Genomic DNA, 20,104 nt, shown 5'->3' on the forward strand with positions numbered 1-20,104 from the left:
ACCAAAAATTGGCATGAAATTAGATAGACAATCATGTCTCCAGCAGGATGAATTATATTAACTTTGGTGATCCTCTGCCAGCTCAGCAGGATGTAATCTAAGCAGTTCATAATTCTGAAAAACACAGATACATCTGTTTTTAATTGGAAGGTGGACCATCTCCAGTCCTTTCAGTGGTGGCCGAAACCAGATATTTTCACGGATTGCAGGACCGTATCCAGCTGTTTTGGTGACGGCCATTGGATATTTATTTTTCGGAAAAATCCGTCGCTTAACTCTGCGACTTGTATGTAACCTTAAATCTTGAGTAGCGATTCCATTCTAGATACTCTTGGCGATGATGAAAATGATAGAGCTTTTTGGGCTTGTTTCCAAATTTCTAAGATACTTTGTTCATCAACTATACCACTACACAGAAAAATAAAGCACAGCCTCTTGTGGCTCATACCTCAAACAGTTAAAAATAAAATGTTGAGCGTGTGTGCTCCTCTCTGAGGGTGTGCTGACCCCACTTCACTCAGATTTATGCCGGCTAGTAGCTAATGGTGCCCTCATAAAATAGACCGATTGGTGCACTCAGCAGCTTTCTGTTCTTGCTGGCACCCATAGCAAAACTGTAGGTATCGGACCTGGGTCGAATAATATATCCATATGTTTCTTTTTCTTTTTTTTCCAAGAGAACTATTCAAATATGTAAGAAAACCTGATCAATCACACATTCTTCTCCTCTTGGATGTTGGAATCGAACATTCATTAATCTAAATTATTGCTGAAGGACAGTTCAATGCACATTTAAGCATGCTTTCCAAGACAACTGGAGCACCAGAACCAACCCCAGGGTCCAAAATTTCACTGTATGAAGATGAATTTAATCTGACCCAACCCTTCTTGAACCGTCTCCTGAGGTCAAACAAACTCATTTGAGAAAGGAAACAAAAAACAAAGCAGTCAAACCCCGGACTGAAGAGACGTCAACGTATCTGAAAAATTGGATCCTGGTACAACACGAGTTAGGGTGGAGCTTTGGTGAAAAATTGCAGGAGAGAAGAAAAGGTGTCCTGCTGTCAACATGTCTCTTTTAATCTCTGTTTATCTTGTAATGAAACTTGCTTGAAGCTTCAATATTTTATAAAAATGAGTCAAAAGATAACATGTGATGTACGGGTGGTCAGAGATGTCCGCTGACCTCTAGCTGCTGCTATGCATGGTAGATTTGAGAAGCTGCAGGCAGTGCATTCCTCGATGTTTCCCAGCCAAGACTTTCTCTGTCTACCTCTCCATCATTTGCCTTCTACCCGGCGATGAATCGATAGACAATGATCAACATTCGCGAGTTTCGGCTGGTTGTCTTACATCTTCCACACATGTGTCGGAGCGTCCTTTAGTGTCACATGTTCTCAAACACATTAACCTACATGTGGCACCAGTGTACAACTCACACCCTTCAGCAAAAGAGGAGACTATCTGGGACTTGTAGAGCTCGATCTTCATACGAAAATTGATGGTGTTGCTTCTCCAAGTTTGGCAGAGGTTGCGGTGCGAGTTCTTGCTTAGATTCATGTAGTGCCGTCTTCATTACTCACAAAAGATCCTGAGTCTTTACCCTTCATCCTCTTCCAGTTTTTTCGACCATTTGTCTTGACGTTGTTTGGTGTTTTATGACTGTAGCCGTTGACCAGAATCTCGCCTTTTTCAGCATTTAATTCCATCTGACGCTCCAGCTGCCTTCTCCAGCCGTGGTGTCGAGTGTCATCTGCGTAACAAAGGTTATATATGGGTCCTCTCATGGATAAAGAGGTAAGGGAGTCCTACAATGTTTCTTTTATGATGTTTCCTGGACGACACTGGATAGAACCTGGGAGAGGAGGCATCCTTTAACGATCTGCGGTGGTTGTTCTTGAAAACTTCACCAAGGTGGATATATGAGAACAGCGGGGCTCAAATCTAAACACAACCATGACCGTCAAAGATTTTTTGAATTCAGAGAAGTTGCAAAATATTAACACTGTTGCAAATATCAAAATGTATGACCTGCAGTACATGTTCTAGAGACTTTCCCCATAGTTTTATGTTAAAAATGTTTGTGTCACTCGCATCATACTTAACATTTTAGGATCTTGTCCTTTTTCTGTTTCTTATCCTGATGTTCATTTACTCTTAACATCTGGCGCATAAACATTATTTCACTTACATAAACGGTGAGTCATTGAATTTAGGCACCACGAGAGCGAAAGGACCCGAAGTGCTTCTGCCATTATAGTAAGTAGAAAACCCTGCTGCCATACATCTTCTGTGTGTCACTGCGCTTTTTCAGTTTTCCTTCTCCTCCCTCTCTTTCTGGCAGCCGACCATCTGACAACACAGCAAGCATTTCTCCAGATGTGTGTGTGTGTGTGTGTGTGTGTGTGTTTCCTCTGACACCACAGCTGTCCACCCACCCTTGCATCTATGTGCATGTGTGTGTGAGTGTGTGTGTGCAAGTGTGTCGTTCAGTCAGTGTCCCGTTGTGAGAAAACATAATGGTGATCAGCAGAGGGAGGTAAAAGTTCAGCGTAAGCATTCCAATGACATATCATGTGTCAGACCCAAGGGGACCGCCGCGTACTGCGAACCGAGCCAGCGCTTGTGCGTTGTGCTGTTTTTGTGGCTCACATTAACAGCTATGATTTGCAACATTCGGCTCCAAAAATCTTTGAAAACAGCCGACAGGAGGTTTCAAATTTTGTAAAAATGCATTCTAATGCTAATTTTACCTGAAGAAGATGATAGCATTTGGCGTAGAATGCCATGAAACAACATGCATGCTAGCAGCTCAGTGAGGCTGCACTAAATGCTAACATCAGCATGCTAAATGCTCACAATAACAATGCTGACATGCTAATGGTAAGCAGGTTAAAGATAGCATTGTTCATCATCTTAGAATAAGTTCAGACAGATGGTAGCTTTGTATAAAAACACCCAAAAATGATGAAAATATGCACAAAATCATGAGTCATGAGTCGTAACATCCTATCTCTGAACATTATAAACCTCTGAGCAGTGTTTTGGCATCTGAGGAAACTTCATGTTTGGATTTGACAGGTGGAAATTCAATCTACATGTGTAAAAAAAAAAATCTGTTCATATAGCTATAATTTATGTAATTCATGTGTAATGAAACTTAAATTTAACATTTTAAAATTTGTATTCATCTGAGATAAATGCAAGCATGCAACAATGTAAAAAAAGTGACATTATATTAAAAAGTTAAATCACACGAAAATATTCAATTTACATGTGAAATCATGATTTTGACATGTAAAAAACGCAAATTTCAGATGTTTTTCATTAGAGGAGCTGGATGAAAAGTGAACAAACTTACAAAGTTATGACACGTTATTAATATGCATGAATGTCTGTGTCAGATTTGATGGTAATCCACTGAACATGTTGTTGAAACATTTTACTTGAAACCGCAAACGAGAACCTTGTGGTGGCACTCGGGGAAAAAAACAATCTGGGGATCACCGCAGTCAGTAGAGTTTCTCCCCCTTGAGACCACCAATGCTGGAATACAAAATTTTACAGCGACTCATGGAACAAGTTTGGGGATCTTGAAAAAAAAAAGATGCGTAAATGTGTTACCAGTTTGTACCGACACCAAGTGTTAATCTCTTTCTGTCACGCCCAGATTGATCTATCAGCGATCAACACACACTCCATTCGTCTTAGAGAGTGAGGTCGGAAAACATACATATGTTGTTTCCAGATCTGTTCATGAGATAAAACATTACTCTATCACCCTGTCAGCAAACCAATCCTCCGCAGTCTAAGAGGCGTGTGTGTTCACTCGTGAGCACAATGACAGATGACTGGGAACAATACGACTCTGTGTTAAAAAAAAAAAAATGCTCGTTCAGTCTTTCACATCAGCTCTTCCTTCAGTTTGGCCTTCTCTGCAGGGTCACATCACTGTTCTGCTCCTTCTTCTGGATCTGACCTCGGTGAGTCATGGCCCATGAAAAGTAATTTGTTTACGAGCCAGAGCACAACCTCATTCCGATCGCTAATATTCAGCTCGGTCCGGGGGATAAATGAGTAACACCGGATCTATAAAGATTTCTTTTGTGTAGTGTGTGATGGTGTGTGTGGTGGGAAACAAACCCATAACACGTCGTGTGAAAGGTATGTCGGTCAGTAATGCAAAAGGAAATTGCAGTTAAATTGAAAACAATCAAGTCTTTATTCTAGAATTAGTCCGATTACTTTTATTTAGAAAAGTGAAGACCTGTTCCTCAACAGCGAACGCAAAACAAAGCTTCAACGATCCAAGGTGCAGTGACAGATGTAACTAAGTACATCTACTCAATTGCTGAACAAAAGTACAACTTTGAGGTAGTTGTACTTGAGTATTTAAGTCTTTTGCTACTTCACACTTCCAATCCTACAGAAGAGTATCAGGGCCAGAGGTGAAAGAGTTTAAATGTTGAGAATAAAGTCGAAGTGTCAACTCTTCCGGTCCATTAAATCCAGTTAGGGGAGCGACTGACAGCTATACGAGCTGTCCAAGTCTACGGCCTCTGCCATTACAACATCCTCGGTGTGTAACAATCTCTCCAAAGTCCGAATACTGACAAATATACTGTGTTCATGAGCTAGAAGACAAACATGTCTTTGTTACTGAAGCCACTTCATCTACACGAGGCATTGTCTTATTGATGTCATCTCAAAAGGTCGACTTTAATCCTGAAATGTCAAGTCTATTCCCAACGTTTCGACTTCACTCACAAACTTGTATTTCAACTTTATGTTCAGTTTTTTTTATTTATGTGCATACTGGAAAAAAACCCATAACTTCCTCACAGCTGGCCCTGATACTCATCCGTATACGAGTTACTAGTTAATTGCTATCAGATTAAAAAAATGAAATAAAACACAGAAAAAGGCTGAATATCAGATCTGATAATTGGTAAGGCTGATAACACCAAAACAAAATAATTTACTGGTACTATTGCTATTAAAGTACATTTATTGTCAGTTAAAATACTTATTAGATACTTTAAACCTTTTACACAAGCACTAAGCAAATGGTGGACTTCCACTTTTACCAAAATAATATTTAATATAATATCTTTCTTTAGGCTGCTTGTCACAACACTGTCAATGTGCATATTTATAGCAAAACAATCGAATCATATTCAGGTGCTGTCAGGTGACCACTGACTTTTGAGCCCATGCTCACACACTTTGCTCCTGCATTGCCATCTAAAGGACATTTATGGTCACTGCACTTGGATCCAAGACAAAATAGCAATTCAAGACTATGAGTTTTTCCATCTTGGACAGATAACGTGACTCCAGGTTCGTCATCCAGCATCTAACATATACAGCTTTCCAGGATATGCGTCTAATCAAAAGTGCCAAAGCTTGTTTTAACGACGAGTCAGCCATCTTTATGTTGGATCTTTGGGCAGTTCTTGCAATAAATAGGTGCTGCTTCACAATAAAATCCTCGTCTGGATGAGTTTTAACTAATTTTATTGGAAGATCAATCCATTAAACAACCGTTCTTCAGATAAGAAAAACAATATTGTTGCTGTAAATTGAGCTTCAAAAAAATCTGTCAGGCTGTGGCGTTCGGCCTGGAGGCAACATGTGGGTGGGTATCAGTTCTCTTTGCGAGTGTGTCTACATGCCAGCCATCACAAATATGCTCCCAATAATCACGTCAAACACTAGATCAGCGTTTTAGCTTCGTCAAGGGAGGAAGTGATGATGGTTTCAGCCAGCTGGTGGGCTAGTAGATGAAGATCGCTACCATCAGTTATCTGCTCTGCGTTTTTGGCACTCAGGACCCAGTCGATGATGTCACACGAAAGCGCCTCAGCGAAAGCCTCCACGTTGGCTCCATGGTGAGGTCCTAAATCAAGATAGTCCCTCTCCAAATCATCTGAGGGTAATGAGTGCATCAGATGCTCCATTAGCTCTGCACGGGGGTCAGCACCGTCTGAGTCGTCCTCGTGGTCCTTCGGTGTCGGCGGAGGAGGTGAAGGTAGGAAAACCGTCGCCAAGCCTCCTTTTAGCTTCCTGCTGAAGCTGCTTCTGCTCTTCTCGAGCTCAGGGAGGAGAGGCGTGGTTGGAGGGGCGTCAGGGTAGTCGAGGGATCCCACAACGGGAAGACCTGACTGGGAGAGAGGTGGGTTGTATGGCTGGGTGTCTTTGGAAGTCTGGACTTCTTTGCCTTGATCCATCTCTGTGTCGATATCGAATAAGTCTCTTTCACTATCAGATTGATCCGTCTCTACCTCATCTGACACGTGATCCTGAACCTTTCGACCTCGACACACTTCCCTCAGAGCAACCTCGATCACTGTTGAGGCCAAGTCTTCAGCCAACATCTCCTGGTTTTGATTAAACCTGGACGCCCCAAAGTCCGCCTCAGCTTTCACGATTTCCATTTGGCTCACAAACGACTGGACAATGTTCTCCGCCATATTTTGGGCAAATGTCTCAAGGACCCCATTGTTTAGGTGGCTTTCCCCGAGACCTTCGGAGATGCCAAGGCTTTCTTCAGTGGGCTCTGGCTCCCTTGGATCTGGGCTCTGGACTGCCTGCATTGGATCCTGTGAGAATAGAAGCAATAATTAGTAAAAGTGAAGGTAATGTTTTTCCTGGAGTCTCTTTCTTTGCAACAGGGATATGGTGAAAGGTAAAGAGAGGAAGGCACAAGAACAAAAAGAGTCCAAAGATGGTTTGAGGCATTGCCTTGACCCTATAATTAGCTAATTTTGTGTTTTTATTTGAGCAATGCTTGCCAACATGTTCAGTTAAAGCCAGACAGGACATGAAAATTTCCCCTAAACGGTAAAAGCATTTCCTTTTTTAGTCCCTGCTCTACAAATATTTCAACATTCCCCACGTGTTTCAGCTTACAGAAGACATTCATAAGCTACAAATTGAGAGAATGTCATCAAAAGAGTGAGTAACTCATGTAAAAAAAGAGGAAGAGGAAGACAATTTGGTGACACAAGGAACAGAAAGTCCTGTTTGATGCCTCAGATGGAAAGTATAGATTGAGGCCATGACCACAGACTGTCACCATATGAGCTGCCGGCTGCCACGATGCGACAAACAGGAAGTTCAATTCAGTATTAAATCAGACCAAGAAAACTGTGCTGGCGTCCACAGCAGCAACCTGACATTTCTAAGTAAACAGTCTGTTTGCAGCTGTTGTCATTTGAAAGGAAACTTTGTCCGATTACTTGGTCTTCAAGTTGAAAGAGTAGTGAAGCATGAAACAGAAATGAAAGAAAGCCGCCGCTACATGAAGAGTAATGATCTGTAATGCACAAGTGAAATGACACATCTGCATCCGTTTCAATGCTAAACGAAACAAGTTTGATAGGATCTTTTGTTTTCTTTTTGTCGAGTGTTGGTTTTCATATCCATCGAACCATCGGGCCTGCGAGTGTGTCGCTGCTAACGGCATCAGGCTTTTTATGAAACAACATGTAAACTCACATGGCTGTTCCCGGGGCATGGATTCACTAACTGTTGGTTCAGTCCAGACTGTTTGACTTCCATTTGCGCTGGGATTCTTAAAAGCTGGTATTTTCTCTACAGGAATAGTTCAACATTTTGGAAGAACAAACAGTAGAGCCAACAGAAATGAATGTTTCATGGTTGAAATGCTAAATGTTGCACCTGTTAGCTGATGGATGAGTTAACTAAAATAAGTCAAAACACACGAGCAGAGAAAAATTGAGCTGTTTGCACGTAGAACCTTGACTAATCACTAGCTAGTAGCGTGCGTTTATAAAACGTACACCCCCAAAACTAGCAGTAAGTCCAAGATGCGCTGTTGAATAGCTAGCGAAGCAGCGCAGCACATCAAAAGAGCACAGTAGAAACTTCAGAAGGGTACAAATGTAAAAAAAAACAAAAAACTTAAAGCATAGGAAATAATTGGCAAATTAACTTAAAAATGGTTTCAGTAATATGGCAAACATCAACACATATTCGTTGTAAAAGCATTAAACTTGGTACATTTGTACAGTTTCGGATTAAAATTAGCAAGCTAGCTGTATCATCAGATGGCAGATGTTGGCTAAGCTAATAGAAGTTATCACTTGCTAACAAGACTTCTATAGTTGGTCTTGTTTGCATGAAAGATTGCGCAAATGTTGTGCAACGTTGTCTCGCTAGCAGACATTTGGCTTGGCTCAAATCCATCTATTTAAAGGACTGATTTGTCAAAAAGCTGTTTTTTGAGCTTCATCCCAAACTCTTCAAATAGCGACTTTTTGGGATGACGGCCAACCCAAACGTCTGTAATTGACGAGTTGGAAATGAGACTCAAAAATCTGCTTTCATACTTCTAAAATAAGTATTTTCCCTGTGTTTTTTTTTTTCTTTTTTACCATGCATGCTAATGAAGCCTTGTATCATACGCTGGGCTATTTTAGTCCTCTGAGTGAGGAACTAGAGTCTGTGAGAAAGTAATGTGAAACTGAACTCAAAACCCCCCTCGACAACTTCCATATGCTCTCTCTGGTTCTAGTTCGACTGTTGCTACTGTAAGACTGTTACTGTAAGAGGGAAAAACCACTTGAGCCCATCTGATATAAATTTAACAAAAAACATTTTTGAAATCAGAATCAAAGCAAATACATATTTCTTTTTTTTTTTTCATAGTTGTGACACATTCAGAGTTTCTATTGTTCCCCTCTGGCTGAGTCTCAACGCAGCCAAATAGAATGACAACACACCAGAGGAACCTCACCAGAATGTCTCTCTTGGGGCGAGTTCAAAATGGACAGAGCCCGGCCGGCGAGGGGAGGACAAGATAGAGAACGAGGCGCAGATGTGGAACGAATTAAAGCTGAAACAAAGAATGTTTTCTCTTAGCAATCCGGCTTTAGACATCCTGATGGGCAGAGATGTTTAGGAGATGAGGATGCTTAGTCACTTCTCTGCTCCTGGGTGTTCTTGGGTTGCACAACCTGGTTTAAACACTCGTCTGTTGACCACAAAGGCACTTAGTCCCTCCATATCTCTTGAACACACCTCGGTGGGAGGTTTCTACATGGTGCTCAAACTCATCATCTTTCATTTATCTATAGTTCCAGAAGCTGGACGACCTTTGTTAGCCCATCAGACCGGAGATTTAAAACCAGGAACGTCGATAAAACAACAGATATCCCGACCAGAAAGAGTCGACCTGTTTTCTTTTAAAGTTTGATGCAGTGTGGCAGATCAAAAGAGTAACTTTTATGATTTACTGTGATAAACCCTTCCAGGCCTCTTGTGGGCCCAAAAATGGATAAAGATCAAAAGCTAAAAGTTACGTAAATGTAGCACAAGAGAAAAGACACAGGAAACATCAGGCAGTTACCAACTTACCAGTTAGTGACAGGGCGACGGTTCGCTCTCTGGTGAATAGCGACTACACGGAAATGGCTTGACGAATGAGTTCACAAGTTTCACTCACTTCCTGTGTGTGTGTGTGTGTGTGTGTGTGTGTGTGTGTGTGTGAGAGAGAGAGAGAGAAAGACAGAGTTGTTTGCAGCAGTCTACCTCGCTTGCAACCAAAATACAAATGTACACAGATTATTCAAAACCATGCCACCATCTCAGAACCTTCCGCCGGTTTTATTCCATTCTGTTGCTCGTGGGGGCAAAATGATGAAGAGAGGAAGAGGAGGAGGAGGAGATGAACGGCCGAGGAGGAAGAGGAGAGACGAGGATATTTCCTTATTTGCGCAGCACTTTACTAAATTCACCCACTTACACGCCATCCCCTGGAGGATTTAGACCCCACAGCCCTTCTGGAACTTCCTATGAGGCATTACTTCCACGGCCCTGAACAAAAGACCCTGGCAGACTCCTGAGCAGCTTCGACCAAAATCCAAAGAATTATAAAAATGATTTCTCCGAGGTCCAAACGGAGACACAATCAGTTTGAGTCAACTGCTTCTCATATGTCTGGATTTGTTTCTTGGATGAGGAGAACGGGGAGGGGAGGGTGAAATGAAATCAGCGTGATGAGATGATATCTCTCCAAAGACTTCATTAGGCGCCAGATCGCTCTGCCTGAACTCGCGGCCTCGACGTTAGAGTATCCTGTTCAAATAAAGCGAACGTGGGGGTGAACGTCAAAATGGACCGAGCCCATGGGGACTTGTTCCTATTTAATTGAACAAGAGATATTTGTTCATTTTTTTGCAGGGTTTCGCAACATCGAGTCCAGAGGGCGTATCCAGAGACGACACAGAGCTTTCATGCGAATGAATCGAGAGATTTTACATTTTATTCTTTTAACGAGACGCACTTCGTGGCGCCTCTTCCCAAGAATGAGAGACGACGCTCCCCAAACTAATGGCAGCTGGATGGATGTCGGCTGCCAGCTTCCCCCCGCTGTCCATTCCAAAACCTGCCCTCCGGGTGCACAGAATTGATTTTATGGTCCTCTGTTATCCAAACTGTTACTGCGGTTACTGTGTGTTGTGGGCCCCAGTAGGCCCGCTGAGCTCCAGTTCAGGAAATATTTATCTGTGTGTCAGTGAGCTCATTGCTCAACGTGAGCATGTCAATGGATTTAAAGGGTCAGGTCAGTCTGCTGCTGCCTGAGGGGAAACGATGACACGCAAGACCTGCTTTACACCAGTATATCGAAAAGATTGAAACATTTAGGAGAAAATCTGGATTTGATACAGGCTCATTATGTCTCATGGACTTTTATTGAAATCCTTATGTTAGTATGAGTGAATGAATAAAGGAATGTGTGGAAGTAGGTGTCAAGAGAGTTGTGAATACAGGTGAAACACATTACTGCCGACAAGGAGCTCATGTTTTCACCCGTGTCCGGTTGTTTGTTGGTTGGTTTTGTCAGCAGGATCATATTAACATTTAAGAACAGATTTCCACTAAACTTGGACGGAGTCTCAGCCAAGAATAAACTTTTGGTACAGATCCAGATAAAGGAACAGATCCAGGAATCTTTTCTCACCATCTTCAACGTTGCATTTTAGGATGTTTTTACAACATTTACATCCATTTCTCATGGAATAATGCATGGATCTCAAGGGGAGTTGCAAGCTTTTAAACTCTGTGCGGGAGTGTCCTTACAGACTCGTTAACAACACATCTGAGCTCTGTGTATTGGAGTTGTTAGGGCCACTTCTTGACTTTACCAGCCATCATGCCCACCTAGCCCGACCAACCCACACGGAGGGCCGGTGAAGTCTACGACCCTAACGCCTCTGAGACTCTGTCAGGACACTCCCACGCAGAGTTTAAAAGCCTGAAACTCCCCTCCAGTTAGTTAAAACTGAAGAAGCCTCTTGGATGAGAGGTGAAACAGCACATATATAATTAAATACAAGGCAGACATATGGCTATATTCAGCCCTGAGGACGTTGTTGTGCCAAAGCAGTTCATGCATAATAAAACAAATATTATGCATATTATATAATATTCACATTCAGTGGATAAACTTATGCATAGACAGCAAAACAGACATACAGATATATCTAAACAAGCATATAAGGATAGAATTAACATGAAAACACGTATGAGGGACTTGTTTGACAGTTTACTTGTGTCTGCTCATGCGCACTAATGCATAACATCTGTCACGTGTCTGTATTTTGCCTCATGCCTGTTTTGAAATAATCCCACACGGTTAAGATTTTTGCTGGCTGCTGGCCGGTCAGGAGGAAAACGTCAATAAAGCCAGAACGTCTGAGCTGCTATTGGCTGCTTCAATGTTTAAAAATCCTACATGCGCCTCCTGTTGGGTTCGTTGGATTCTTGTAAAAGGAAACCGGGTGGGCGGAGATTCCCTTAAAATGCTTAATGTGGTTTGATTTACCGAAATAAAACACTCAAATATATAATAAAACGCCACTAAGAATATAATTTAATAACTTTCTATTATATAATTAGTTTCTCTAAGGCTTAACTTATCGATGTTTTCTATACCGCGGCACCGGGCGGAGCCGTTGTACTGAAACCAACGCTCCTTAGCAACCGCATCCCTAGCGACTCCCTGATTGGCCCGCCGGCTCAAATTCCAGCCAATGAGCAGAGGGCGCAGCAGATTTGGATCCGTAGCTGAAACACTTTTGTTTGAGCTCTCGTCCGCGAAGCAACACAGCGATCCTGGACTATTTACAACCGCTAAACAAGCCTCCCGAGGTGTTTCTCTTCACTTTACCAAGCGACTGAGCGAAACCAGAGGGGAATAACACAACACGGTGAGTCCAAACTCGAATTTAAGCTGTGATATTTGCATGGTAGAGGAGGAAACCCCGCCCAGCAGGCACGAAGATGCGTAACGTAAAGTCGTGTTTAGCTAACTAGCTTACTCGGTTTCACGGCTAACGCTAGCTAAAAACTGGACAAAACTGCTTAACACCGCCACATTTTGTTTTTTTACAACCCGTCCCGCCATTTTCTGTGTATTTATATCTAAAGCAGATCACAGTGCAGCCTCTGAAGTTTTGTTCTTGGGGAGGATAAAGGAGTCAGCCATGCCTGTACCGAGGGGGAAGAAACCCACAACCACCACCGGGACCAAGATCCCCAAACTGACTGCAGCCACCACCGAGAACCAGGTAACAGAACCGTGCATTTCTTGCAAGGGGAGAGGCTGTAAACAAAGCAGACATTGCTGCAGCTGTTCACCCGAGTGCATGACATGAACAGGGTGCAGGATCATCACCCCATCCTCCTCCACCAGTCTGCATGATCTGTGAGTGATTTTGTGTGTTTGTCCTGTGTTTGTGTCGCAGGGGGAAGGCCCTCAGGTGAAGAGGTCCTCCTCCCCTCCTCATGGAGCCCCCAAGAAGAGGACTGCTTTCATCGACATCACCAATGTAAGTCCAGTCTCACAGGGTTTTTTGTTCAGGCAGGACCTGAACAGCACTGAGATTCAGCAGCAAAGACGAATAAAACCTGTAGGATGAAGCAGATTGACATCAGCTCATTTTAATATCCATCCTTCATGTCGTCTGGCTTTATTGTAATATTGTCCTCCTGAGAGGGATTGTTTGAGTTCTCCAATTTATATTGTTTTATTTCAGTCAGTTACACAACAGCTTCCATTTTAGTTATAAAATAGCTTTCCAGCCTTAAAACGACGCCGATCGTTGCTTTTAGAGTCTGCCGTGGTTTTCTTGACAACATTTGTCAATATTAAAGTCACAGCCATGCGCAGAGAACTGACTCAGACTTGGATCTTTTGGTCAGCGTATGAGAGACGTCAGTGACCTTGTTTCACCTGAGTGTCCTGGTATAAACTGCACTGACCCCGTCCTTAGTGATGAACACAGTTTCAGTATTTTCCCTCCACTGCAATCAAATACATTTGAATTTAATGTAATTTTTTTGTGTTTATTTTGCATTTCCCTGTGTTTTTTTAAATACACAAACTTAATTGCAGGTGAAGTTGATAGTGTGCAGGAGTTTTGTCCTGATTTTTGTCGGGCCTCTGTCGCACCTGTTGATCCCATGTTGTGCAAAAGCTCTAGTTTTTCAAATGGACAAAATATCCATAAATCACAAAACTGAATACAGCAAAGTCTGTTACTATGAATAACCTCCCAAAATGTTCTTGTTTTTAGAGAAAAATATTCATTTTCCACACAAAATACTTTCTCAAAGTTTTATTCAAAATGTAAAATGTTAAATCCACGTTAGTACTTAAGTTGTGTTTTATTAACGTGGATAAAACTGATGACAAACAGCTAAATCATTAAATTAATGCTTCTGTAACTAGTTACATAGACTTATATGTTCGTTTACAGATATCTTGTCAGTCACGTTATGGAGGTTCCCACGACAAAAACTGTGAATAAATCTGGTTTTATGTGGCAGCTGTACTGTGAATTAAAGCCTCTGGACTGTGATGTGTGAGACAGTTCTGATGGAGCACTCACACTTGGCCCAGTTGTTCTGTTGTCCTCTGCTGACCTGCACTCTCATGGCTCCAGGTCTGAGCATGCTGACCTCTCTGCCTACGTCATCATGTTGGAGCGCGATCGCAGCACAGTTGAGAACAACACGGACGACGTAATGTGGCTCATTTTGGTCATAGACGGCCCTCGCATGTTCCTGGGGTTCATGATGTGCTCGTGCGTGAGCAGCCGTTCCCTGCTGAAGCTAACCTCATAAAGAATGTCTGATTTCTGAAAAAACTTAATTAGGGATGCATGAAATTGACCAGTAAAATTGAATAGCGACCATAATCTGAGCCTAATTGCTTTCCATCTACACATTCCAGTACAGTAGGTGGGGGAATGACCCAATTTGGTTATCGGGCTGCCAATAAACACAGAGAAGAAAGGGAAAGACCGGAGAGCCAGACATGTGGGCGCTGATGTGGATAGCTTTTACACTTCTAGAGGAATGCAGTGCAATTGCAATTTGCAACACATGTCCCACAGAGGTTCAGAGAGGAGGCAGAGTTTAACACAGAATCTTATCAGAACTGTGGAATAACCTCAGGTTCGTATAAACTGAGGGAGAAGAACTAACCTATCAGGTACGACCACGAGGAGAAGGTCATTATCTGTATCAGCTGATAACGGTTCATATCGAGCATCCCTACAAACAGATTGTCTTTACAGTTGTTGATTGAACACAAAGTATTTATGATGATTTCTGGCCTACAAACCGCTGCTTCCAAACAGCGACCGAAGGACTGCCGAGTACTTCAGATCAATTAGCCTGCTGTCGAGATTTTTACAACACAAATCCTCTGTAGTATCTAATTTTGTTCTCCTCATAAACTCTTCACGTCTGAGTTATTATCCAAGAGTGAGAACATCAGGCTGTGTTTCACTCGCTGCTGCTGTCTGGAAGCAGATCGGGTCCTGTTGAGTTCTGGATGATCTCCCACAGCCTGTTGTTTTGTCTTTGACGACAGGCGGCCGGTCTGTGTCTGTCAGACTGTCGGCCGGAGAGCGACAGCAGCGTCGGGACAGTAAGTCTGATTACTGTAACACTGGTGGAGGTGGTGTTGGAGGTCACTGTGTGGGAGTGACTGAAGCTCGGGGCACATTTAACACACCTGGGTTTTCATTTAGTTCACGGTGAAATCATGTTGCGTCTTTTGTCAGCAGTCCAATGTTTGTCCATAAAAGTCACAAATAACAAAGTAAAGCGGCAAATTTTTGCTTGAAAAGGGACTGAAATGATTAATTGATCATTAAACTAATCATTAGCACTGCTAATTTTAACGACTCTTTTAACTTGAATTAAAACCTGAAGCTGAGTTTTTCAGAAATGGGTGGATGTATAAGCTGTGTGGACATGAGTGAGTGACACACCGCCTCCTCGGCACCCGAGGGCGTAGCTGGGCTCTCCACTGTGGTGTGAATGTGAGCTGCCTCACCTGAGTGTGAAACGAGCACCATGTTTGTAACTCTGAAGCTGTGAAACTAACGAGGTGACGGAGAGGGTTGAGTCTGTGATCGGTCGACACCAAAACTGATTTCTCCAGCTGTTCAACATGAGTTCTGGCATCTCATGAATGATGAAAATGTCCCAAATCTCTATTTTCTACACTTTGGTAGAGTGTAATCCTAATTTTAATCTTCATTCACAGGCTCATAAGGTTCACATCAGCCTTCCAGGGAGGAAGAAGGATGGCTCGAAGAAGCAGGCGAAGAAAACCAGCTCCACCTCCGTGCCGGCGAAGAATCAAGCCAACCTGAAAAAGTAAATATAATCTTGTTTTCTTTTCACTGTTAATCTTCACTATTTCTTCTCAGTTTCTTAATTAGCAGCCTCTCTCCCTCTGCAGGTCTTCATCTGTGAGCCCAGAAGGGACGACTGCCGAGAAAGAAAAGCCTGACGCAGACGAGGAGGAGAAGGAGGAGGAAGAGGAGGCGCAGAAGGATGTGGCAGCTCCAGTAGAAGAGCTGGCAGCTGCTGCACCCCCTGCTGTCCGTCAAGTGCCAGCACACCTCCAGAAACAAGTTGTAAGGAGACTTGTACAACCCTAAAAGATGATTCCTGAACTTTTTCCCGCTCTTTACTAATCTTCTCTCCATCCCTTCAGATCCCAAAGGAGTTTGACATCGACTCTGATAACTCGGAGGACTGTTACATGTGTCCGGAGTACGCAAAGGACATCTTTGACTACCTCAAACAGAGAGAGGTGAGACAAACCAAAGCCTTGGAAGACATTTAAACCATGTTTAACCAGGATTTGGAATAGCTTTGCCAACAATGCAGTTATTAAAAAGCTGTTTTTAATGTCTTTTTAGGAAAAGTTCGTCCTCTGTAACTACATGTCCAAGCAGCCCAGCCTCAACCCAGAGATGAGAGCGATCCTGATCGACTGGCTGGTGGAAGTACAGGTGAGGTTTCTTCACACACTTGCTGCCAGAAAATAAATTACAGCCTCTCCAGTTTATTTTCAATTCTTTCTTCCATTCTTGCAGCACGTTGACCAGGTTCTGTTTGTTTGCGTTTTGTTCAGGAGAACTTCGAGCTGTACCACGAGACCCTGTACCTGGCCGTGAAGATGGCCGACCACTACCTGGACCAGACTCCAGTCCACAGGGAGATGCTGCAGCTCGTCGGCTCCACCGCCATGCTCATAGCCTCCAAATTTGAGGCAAGGACGCACGGCATAACATTTAATTAACCCTCAGACCTTGTAACAATTCCAAACACAGCATCAGAGGGAGGATTGATGATTAGAGTTCATCTCATGTTGTATTTTGGTGACCTTGCAGGAGCGCAGTCCGCCCTGTGTCGACGACTTCCTCTACATCTGCGACGACGCGTACAAGAGGGAGGAGCTGATCTCCATGGAGGCCAACATCCTGCAGACGCTGCGGTTTGACATCAACATCCCCATCCCGTACCGCTTCCTCAGACGCTACGCCAAGGTGTGTGTCCGAGCGTGACGCTGACAGTTTAGAGCTGCGTGTCTTGTCGGGATGTGATGGTCGTGTTTGCGCTCGTCAGTCTCCTGAGTGTTTAGCTGCGTTGTCTCTCTGCAGTGTGTGAGCGCGGGCATGGACACGCTGACTCTGGCCCGGTACTACTGCGAGATGAGCCTCATGGAGATGGAGCTGGTGTCGGAGCGAGGCTCGCTGCTGGCCTCCGCCTGCCTGCTGATGGCGCTGGTCACCAAAGACCTGGGAGGATGGGTGAGTCTGAGCACAACACACACACGCCTTCTTTCAGTTTATTTCCTCTCTTTTTTTATCACTTTTGTGGTTTAGTTTTAGATGTATTCAGAATGAATAGCCATGTCAAATGTCAGTAAATAACTTGCCATATTGCAACTGATTAAACAACAGAAGGTCTTTTATGTCGGCCAGGTGTTTGTCTTTAAGCCTTTTCCCCCGTCCAACACTGAATCAAAGGCCCAGTTGTGCAGCAGGAATGCTTCTTTGTGAACAAAGAACACTATCATGGCGGAACCAGATAGTCGCCCTGTTCTAATTTATCAATTGCTTTTAGTTATTTCAATGTGGCGCAGACACAAAGCTGAGGGACCTTTTTATACTCGGTGACTTTGTTCTGGTGATGATATCATTTTATGAAAGGCCACTTGTTTACTCTATGTGAAATGGTTCCAGTTCGCTTGGCTCCTGGCACAAGATAGATTAAAGTGACGGTTCACACGAAAATCTAAAACACGTGTGTGCGCTACTCATCCACGTAGATAATGTAGCTGTGGGGTTGTTGAGTTTAGCGATTCGGGGTTGAAAGATTATCGGTGTCGCTGATTTTTCTGTCAGATTGCCGATAAAACTAATGTAAAAGTGTGTTGCGTCAGCGCTGATGCAACGTCCTCTTACACAACATCCCACCCTCAAAAATATCTGACCGGTAATAAGTCACAATTAATGGCCTTTAAACACTGAATAGGAAGTGTAACGTACCTGCAAATTGTACTCAAGAACAGTTTCATTTTTACTGCAAATGAACATCAGTTGGCAAGCTTAGTTGGCCTCTAGTCCATTTGAGGATGGAAAAGAGAATAATTCCTACGTGAAACTACTCACAACAAGCTCTATAGACCCGTCGTGTCGTGTCTAATCTGATGCACAGATCTGTTAGTAGTCTTCTGTTATTGTGGTGTTTAGACTCATTAGTTCAGATCTGACCTGACCCCACCGCCGTCGTCCTCCTCTTCAATTTAAATGTAAATTGTTGTGTATATCTGAGTTGGCACTGCAGCAGTGGCACAAGGCATGGTGGGTAATTTATTCCAGAATGAGCCCTCATTTAGAAATGATAATGCTTCAGAACAGGTGGTGTAAAGAAACCCAACCGATGGATTTTTGTGTGACGTTATTGAAGGATCCAAAATGGGTGACGGTGTAAACGACCCTCTTTCTCTCTCGTGCTGCAGAGTCCCATCCTGCAGTTCCACTCCGGCTACCAGACGTCAGATTTGGCGCCCGTCGTCCGAAAACTCTACACGATGCTGCTAGCTCCTCCTGACGACAAACTGAGAGCTGTCAGAAACAAATACTCACACAAGTAAGTCTTATTTAACGTCTTGTTTGATGTACTGTAACAATCGTTGTAGTTCACAGTTCAGAATCTCAATCGATTCTTGTATTTCTTTCAGGGTGTTTTTCGAAGTTGCGACCCTGCCGTTGATCAGCATCGATGTTTTGGAGAGCGCTTTATCTCAGTGAGACTTCCTGCCAGTCCAAACTGAGGGAGACCAATAATAACATTTCCCTCCTGTATATAATTGTTAATATGTCTAATATTTATACATGCAGCCTAGTCTCTTTTATATGATATCGGAAATAAATCTTTAATTCCAGTTATGTGACGGAAAAAGAGTTTTAATGTTGGCATTTGTTGTCAAGAAAGTTTGCCAGTTTATTGTGTTGCGGTTGTTAATAATGACTTGTAGTTTTACATTTGGGTACACCTTTTTTTTTGGCATTAATTTTTATAAGATAAAAGAGAAAGTTAATTCATTAGTAATCTGTAAGCCCTCCCTGTACGTGTTTTAATTTAAATGTTCAGCGCTGATAGTGAGTTGAAGTTTGTAAATTCGTACTCTTACAGATGAATTATGCACCAGCACACACGTTTTATAGGTTTTCCATATATCACTGACATTAGCCGGTGTTCATGTATCTATTTTCATACCATTTGTACAGTTGTTTTTATCATGTTAATATCAATATGCTAATTATTTGTACAAAAGACGACCGGATGATCCTGTGCTATTTTTAAATAGCTGTCATGCGTACTCTTAAAATAAAGATGTGTTTCATAAACGGAGTGGTCATCGTTTGGGTGATTTGCTCATGTATCTACGTCTGGATGCGTCTGTGGATGTGATTTTTGACTGAACATGTGATTATAAGTTCAGGCCACCAGAGGTCAGTGGTGTGTCACGTTCCTCCAGGATCAGACACTTTACTGCAGTGGCTGCCTGGTGCCAAAACTGAGGCCAGATTTAAGTATTTGTGGGAGAAGATCAGTTTCTCTTGAAGCTCTTGTTGTAGATCCCATTTGTTCAACAGGTGTCTTGGACTATGGTTGATTCTATAACCCAATATAACTTTGTCTAGCTCGGCACTGAATGGTTGTTCTTGAGTAGTTAGACTTTTGTCATCTGACCAGCGTTTAGATGCTCACATTGTTTTCTTCCCAGGTCATCATGAAACATTTGCTTCTTTTGTTTTAAAGTAAATCACAAGTCTGATTTCCTTGCCTTGATATTTTGCGGTTCTCAGCCCGATATTTCATACCTTTTTGTTCAAACTTCCATCTACTTTTATTTCTGTGTCTCAAGGGGAGCGGTGCAATAACTCCATAGTTCTCTCTCCTCCAAAAACTGATTGTATTCCATATATTACACGGTGATGAATGTGGTCGCTGACGGCCATCTTTTGGGTAAGACTGGGCCATCAGTTGTACTTCTGAAGGATTTAAACTGACATTTTTATGTAGTTAGGACGGCGCTGTAACCTTTTTCCCCTTTCGGTAGTTCACATTTGAGACAATGGAATGAACAAGAGTGAGAAGACGAGTCTCACTCCATTGTGAAACAGTGTTAAAACAATCTGCTTACTGATTTTCTCACCTGAAAGATAATTCTAGAGAAAGTAGTTCAGTCTCATTT

General features: G+C 42.7%; 2 protein-coding genes across 5 annotated transcripts; one reads left to right on the top strand and one right to left on the bottom strand.

Annotated features, from left to right (window-relative positions):
* Window positions 1-5,070: 5,070 nt before the first annotated feature.
* si:dkey-171c9.3 lies at window positions 5,071-9,578 on the bottom strand. 2 transcript variants are annotated; one of them, XM_037111048.1, is made up of 3 exons: window positions 9,382-9,578; window positions 8,762-8,860; window positions 5,071-6,602 (listed from the first exon to the last, which is right to left on the bottom strand). In XM_037111048.1, the coding sequence occupies exon 3, from the start codon at window positions 6,594-6,596 to the stop codon at window positions 5,715-5,717; it is 882 nt and encodes a 293-aa protein (XP_036966943.1). In that variant the 5' UTR covers window positions 6,597-6,602; window positions 8,762-8,860; window positions 9,382-9,578; the 3' UTR covers window positions 5,071-5,714. The 2 variants fall into 2 exon arrangements, with proteins under 2 accessions (XP_036966943.1, XP_036966941.1); XM_037111046.1 differs by lacking the exon at window positions 8,762-8,860 and having other exon boundaries at window positions 9,382-9,576.
* Window positions 9,579-12,064: 2,486 nt separating this feature from the next.
* ccnb3 (cyclin B3) lies at window positions 12,065-19,257 on the top strand. Of its 3 annotated transcripts, none has more exons than XM_037111043.1 (13): window positions 12,065-12,236; window positions 12,457-12,596; window positions 12,774-12,857; window positions 14,909-14,965; window positions 15,590-15,702; window positions 15,788-15,965; window positions 16,046-16,144; window positions 16,254-16,346; window positions 16,469-16,606; window positions 16,728-16,883; window positions 16,998-17,147; window positions 18,362-18,492; window positions 18,584-19,257. In XM_037111043.1, exons 2-13 carry the CDS (start codon window positions 12,513-12,515, stop codon window positions 18,651-18,653), a joined length of 1,353 nt encoding a protein of 450 aa, XP_036966938.1. In that variant the 5' UTR covers window positions 12,065-12,236; window positions 12,457-12,512; the 3' UTR covers window positions 18,654-19,257. The 3 variants fall into 3 exon arrangements, with proteins under 3 accessions (XP_036966938.1, XP_036966937.1, XP_036966939.1); XM_037111042.1 differs by having other exon boundaries at window positions 12,460-12,596; XM_037111044.1 differs by lacking the exon at window positions 14,909-14,965 and having other exon boundaries at window positions 12,460-12,596.
* Window positions 19,258-20,104: the final 847 nt, after the last annotated feature.

The sequence above is a fragment of the Acanthopagrus latus genome, chromosome 10 (genome assembly GCF_904848185.1).
Source record: "Acanthopagrus latus isolate v.2019 chromosome 10, fAcaLat1.1, whole genome shotgun sequence".
NCBI lineage: Eukaryota > Metazoa > Chordata > Actinopteri > Spariformes > Sparidae > Acanthopagrus > Acanthopagrus latus.